The sequence below is a fragment of the Trachurus japonicus genome, chromosome 10, assembly GCF_045865225.1.
Source record: "Trachurus japonicus isolate A0001 chromosome 10, Traja_1.0".
Taxonomy (NCBI): Eukaryota; Metazoa; Chordata; class Actinopteri; order Carangiformes; family Carangidae; genus Trachurus; species Trachurus japonicus.
Window position 1 is genome coordinate 32,387,083 of NC_140916.1, and position 5,938 is coordinate 32,393,020.

Here is a 5,938-nt window from a genome sequence, read left to right on the forward strand (position 1 = left end):
AGCAGACTTTCTCGATTCATGTCCTCCTATATACGCCAGAGTTTTCTTTCTTTCTTTTTTTTTCAATCACTTCAATCACAGTCACCGGTGATGTTGTGACACATGCTCGTCCAAAATATTGACCCCCATCTACATCAAACATTACCCTGCACATCACATCGTCACATCGCCATGGATGGAAAAGAGATTCTCAGTGGTAGAAGTTCAAAGAAAAACCTTGAACTGATGTGCTAGGGTTGTGGAAAGAAGGAGCGGAGGAGAGAGAGAGAGAGAGAGAAGCTCAGCTCATCAATCATTAGAGGAGCCATCACATTTCACCAGAGAGAGAGAGAGAGAGAGAAGACGGAGCTGGAGGCAAGCTCTAGTTTTTCCTTTTTTTCTCACTCCCACACACACACACACACACACACACACACACACACAAGTGCCGTCCACAGCATCCAGGAATAATCAAACCACAACTTTAAGACAAAAATGTACCTCAAGCTCAGGATCTTGACAAAGTGCTTCAGTGAAAATTTAATGGCGCAATCTTTGCGGCGCTGTATTGCTCCCCTATAGATACAATGTTCTCTAGAAGTTGTACATCTTCAAAGACAAAGCAAAAAGAACATGATTCTCCCTGTGACAGCTCACATCAGTTCACACTCAGTCTCAAGTTTTTCTTGTTTTTTTTTTTCATTTTTTCTCTTTTTTTAAACGGACAAATAAGTTCTATTTTACATAAAGATTCTGATTCTTTAAAATACAGCACTTTCAGAAAGAAAAACAAAGAAGGAACATTTCCATTTAGCAGAGAGCATTGTTGATAAAATAGTAGAGTGCAAAGGCACTTTCTGGAGTTAAGTAGAGTAAGATTTCACCGCTCGTTGGATTTTTGAAAAGGTTTTTCTTTTTATGGTTCAACACTCACCGTTTGTCTCGCGTGTGCTAAGTATGTACAGGAATGTCAATCTGTAGCATTTCCTCTTCTACAAAGAATCATTATCTCATACTTTTTTTTTTCTTTTCTGTTGTTCACAGTCCGAATAAAATACAGTTTTATGAAAAGCACAAAGCCGTATTTGTACACAGTCCTTGCCCATTGTTATACCTGCCGTCGTCAAAGTCCTTAGAACTTCATGTTTTCCCAAACGAAGAAGAAGAAGAAGAAGAAATAATTTATACCATCCGGGAAGAAAAATAGAACTGCATAATAATATACTTCTTATACTCCTTTTTATACATCATGAAAAGCAAAAAAGAGAAGGAAAAAGGAAGAGAGAGAAAAAAAAACGATGGTCAAAGGCTTCAGTTCACTTCCAGTCAATTGTGTGGGATTGAACACAGATAGATAAGATAGATATATAGAGGGCTATTATTACAGTAACTGCGTGATTATTATGAATGCTGCACAGAACCTGGAGGAGGTGGAGGAGTAGGGGGGTAGGGGGTTCTGTGGAGGGAGGGAGGGGGGTCCGTGGGTGGGTGGGTGGGGGTGGGGGTGGGGGCACTGTCGCTATCTTACAGTTGGCTCATCGCAGTCTGTTTCTCCAGAACCTCCAGGTAGTCTGGTTCTGTTTTTAGCTTCCCGGGCAGCAGCAGCGGGTGCTCATTGTTCCTGGTGGGGTGTTCGGCCCCGTAGTATTTCCTGGGGGTCCCGTACAGCACGGTTTTGTTCAACCTGTCCTGGTTGGTGATGTGCCGCCGGGCCGTAGCAGCCTCGTAGGGGGGCGCCATGCAAGGTCTCTTGGGTAAAGTGCAAAAGTTGTAATTGAAGGGGGGCGGGCCTGCGACCGTGGGGAGTTCCTTGTGGGGCCTCTCTCCTAAGTTCTGATACAGCATCTCGGGGGGCTCCGGGGTCGTCAGGCTGCACGTCGTTGGCGATTTATCCATAAAATCCACTGTGCTGATTGTGTAGGCCCCCGGGCTGCGGGTGAGGACGTCGTCCTTCTTTGCATCCAGGGGCCCGAAGCTGAGTTCCTTCAGGTTGCGGTAGTACGCCACCTGCTCGCCGTCCTTCTGCATGTAGATGGGGTTTTGGCACATGGACCCAACGGGCGGGGGGATGTAGTTGTACACGTGGCTCTCGGAGGTTTTGTCTTGGGTGGGTTCGGGGGTGTAGGAGCCGTACTGCACTTGGAACGAGTTGAGATCTAAGTTGTTGGCCCCCGTGGGAACGTGCTCCACGCCTTTGCGCCGTTTCAGGACGAAAACAAAGAGGCCGGCGCCGAAGCAGACGGACAGGATGAAAACCACCAGGAGCCCGAGGATCAGGACCGAGAGGGGCACCTCGGGGTGCAGCTCGGGGGTGTGCAGTCGGGATTCGGTGGGGCTGACGGAGCTAAGGGAGGAGGGAGAAGGATGGGAAGAAGAAGAAGAAGGAGAAGACGGGGTGGGGGCTTCGGTGCCGGGGCTTATTAGCGTGGGGGCTCTGGTGGGGGGCGCGTGCTGCGGCGGCGGCGCCTCGCTGGGCTCGGGGCAGATGGCCTCGTTGCGGAGCGAGCGCAGCAGGCGGCCGGCGTGCTTGGAGGGGGAGTCGCAGGTGATCTCGTTCACCACCACGCTGGTGCTGGACAGCTCCATCCAGTTCTTCAGCGCCACGATGTGGCAGGTGCAGTCCCAGGGGTTCTCCTGCAGGTCGATCTGGATGAACGCCGACAGCTGGTCCAGCACGCCTTTGACCGGGAGGTAGGAGAAGTGGTTATTCCGCAGGTTGAGCCTGGTCAGCATGGTTCCCCCGAACACGTTGTCCGGGAGCGACTTGAGCAGGTTGTTGTTGAGGAACAGCAGCTGCAGGTTGTGCAAAGCGTTAAATGTCTGTGGGAAAATCTCCTTGATGATGTTATATTCCAAATAGAGATACTGCAGCGACTGCAGCCCGGCGAAGAGCGACTGAGAAAGAGACTCGATGTAATTCCCGTTGAGATAGAGCCGCCTCAGGTTCGTCAGATTCTCGAATGCCCCCTCCTGAATCACCGCTATTCTGTTGTTTCCTAAGTGGAGCAGCTCCAGAGAGCTGTACTCGGTCAGATCGGCTCGGTAAATCACTTGCAAGTAGTTACCGGTCAGGTGGAGTTTCTTTGGGTAGGAAGGCTTGGGGTTCAGCTCACTGATGTTATGCAATTTCCGCTCTTGGCAGTTGATGTTCAATCCGCTGTCGGGGTTTTGGGATGTGCACACGCACACGCTGGGGCACAACATGGGCACCGGGGAGCGCGTCTGGTAAACCATAATGGGCCCAAAGACGTGTTTGTCCTTTGAGATGCGAGGGGTGGGCCTGTAGCGGATTTTGGGCGGGCGGGAGGCTTTGGGGATGCGGGTGGGGGTGATTATACCGGGGTGGTAGGTCGGGGGCAGGGGCCCTTGGTAGTGAGAGTCAGAGGGGGGGTGGACGCGCTCCCCGGCGTTCCTGCGCGGACACAGATCCTGCTTGATGAGCTGGGTGATGTCTTTCCCGTGCAGCCTGAAAGGCGTCTCGCACACTATGTCCCCCACGAACACGGTGATGGTGTCCAGCCAGGACTTGAGGGGGATCAGATCGCAGGTGCAATTCCAGGGGTTCTCCTCCAGCTGGATCTCCATGATGCCTCCGATGTGCTCCAGCACCCCTGCGAACGGCAGCATCTTCAGCCGGTTGCCGCGTAAATCCAAGTGGGTGAGGAGCACGAAGCGGAAAATATTGGGAGGCAAAGACAACAGCAGGTTGTCGTTGAGGATCAGCACTTTGAGTTTATTCAGTTTGCTGAACGCGCCCGGCTCTATGACGCTGATGTAATTATAGTCCGCCTGTAAATACTCCAAACTCTCCAGCCCGGCGAAGGTGTCCTCTTTAATCACCTCCATGTTGTTATTGTTCAAGTGGAGCCGCTTCAGGAAGCGAAGCCCATTAAAAGCGCCGGTTCGGATCTCCTGCAAGCCGTTATTCCCCAGATGCAGCGAGGTGACATTGCCGTAATTGACAAACTCGTTGGCGTTGAGCCGAGAGAGGAAGTTTCCATTTAGAAAAAGCTGGGAGATTTTATTGGGGGGCGCCTGGAACTGACTGACGGTGGTAAATCCTTTATTCTCGCAGTTGATGTTCAGTATGTTCTCCCGCTCCTCGCAGGCGCAGCGGGTCTTGCAGATGTCTTTGGAGGCTGAAGTTTTGCGGCTCTCCGTTTCGGACGGTGACAGGCTGGTGACCGTGAGGACGCTCAGCAAGAGGACGCCGCTCAGCATTTTTACAGCCAAAAATGGTCGCTGAAGTGTAGATCCAGCATTTAAGTTTGCAGCGGGAGCCTTGGATGAAAAGAAAAAATAGAAAAATAGAGAAAATAATAATAATCAGGGAGTGAGTTCTCGCAGAGGGGAAAAAAGAGGTAGAGGCGCTCTCACTCCCTCTCCCTCTCTCTCAGCCTCTCTCCCTCACACACACACACAGACACACACACACACGCACACGCACTCTCCCAATCACACTGGCGCGCAGGAAACGGGCGCACCACCGTTATTTGGTGTTAAAACGGGGCCGTGACGCACCGGAGTTGCGCGAATCTCTCCATTGACCTTCGCTTTGAATCCAAAAAAGAAAAAATCCAAAATCCAGTTCCCAGAAAAAAAAAGAAAAAGAAAAAAAATCAATCCTTGAAAAGAAAATAAGCCAAACCACCGCAAATCACCAGGCTCCTGTGTGGTGGATGGACTTGGTACATTGTCAGAGGCAGAAGAGGAGAGTCGGAGGGAGGAAAAAAGCCGCTTACTGCAAACCCCCTTTCCCCCTTTATAAAGAGCGCCGATTTATTCTCTGGCTTCATGCAGATCTCCAGCAGCTGCAGCCAAACACTCAGAGAGAGACACGGGCTGCGAAACGCTCCCACTCTTCTCTTCCACGCTGCAAAAGCGCTTCATTATTTTTTCTCTGATGTCCAGATACCAGGGGAGAAAAAAAAGAACAGACCAAAATAAAAAAAAGAAACAAAAAAACAGTTTTTAAAGATCCAGAAATAATGCGCAAAGACGCACCATGGCGCACAGCTGCAGCTCCTTATCCCCTTCTCCAGGAGAGAGGACACAGCCCAAAGTGAACTCGGTGGGAGAAAAGAGGAGAAAAACAGGGAGCGAGATGAGATCTCCGCAGCTGAGGCATCACTACCCGGCCAGAGACAACCACTGACTGAGCCGTCGGTTCCTCCTCCGCTCCGCACACTGAGAGCAGCACTGAGCGTCTGCTGCTGCTGCTGCTGCTGCTGCTGCTGCTGCCCGACTGCCTTCCTCCGTGTGTGTGTATGAGTTAGTGTGTGTGTGTGTGTGTGACGGAGAGAGAGAGGGAGAGAGAGAGAGAGAGAGAGAGAGAGAGAGAGGAGCCCAGGGGCCGTTACGTCACCGACACAGTCAACATGAACACACACAAACTCACACACACACACACACACACACACACACATTCAGAGTCTTGAAAGAGAGAGAACCCACTACGCTGCAAAATGAACAGTTTCAACCCATCGAATCCAGATTTTATCTGAAAGAATGTTGAAAAATAAACCACTAGACACTTCAAAAAACTTTTATTTTATTTTATTTTCCTTTTCACTGTCAATTAAAAAATAGTGATACATGTAGCCAAACTAAGCATGTTACTGTTTGTATGTTTGTATGTTATAACCATTGTTCTTGTTATTACAGCAGCATCTGGTCTGGTGTCAGTGCTGGAAACTGACTTCAGAGCAGCCTTGAAACTGGAGGCAGAAACATGATGCTGCACCTCTCATGTGTGTAAACTGTTCAGTTTAACGTTCAGAAGTGTTTTCTTCCCATTGCCATTTCCATTACATCCCCTCCACTGCGAACCTTGACGTCTAACAGAGACTCATCTGAGCCACACAACAGCAAATAATGAGGTGATTAATCTATATAACAGGAATGTTCCATTATCATGTAAATTTACTCTGACATGAGTCCCATCGCTGCTCCGTGTTAT

At 49.9% G+C, this 5,938-nt stretch overlaps 1 protein-coding gene across 1 annotated transcript; it reads right to left on the minus strand.

The window, feature by feature from the left end:
* Nucleotides 1-493: 493 nt before the first annotated feature.
* Nucleotides 494-4,583, minus strand: slitrk2 (SLIT and NTRK-like family, member 2). Its single transcript, XM_085788566.1, has 2 exons — nucleotides 4,501-4,583; nucleotides 494-4,260 (listed from the first exon to the last, which is right to left on the minus strand). The coding sequence occupies exon 2, from the start codon at nucleotides 4,198-4,200 to the stop codon at nucleotides 1,504-1,506; it is 2,697 nt and encodes an 898-aa protein (XP_085644692.1). The 5' UTR covers nucleotides 4,201-4,260; nucleotides 4,501-4,583; the 3' UTR covers nucleotides 494-1,503.
* Between the last annotated feature and the right edge of the window lie 1,355 nt (nucleotides 4,584-5,938).

Excerpts from the sequence above, each read along its gene's own strand:
- slitrk2 (XM_085788566.1), bottom strand. The coding sequence starts at position 4,200 with ATGCTGAGCGGCGTCCTCTTGCTGAGCGTCCTCACGGTCACCAGCCTG.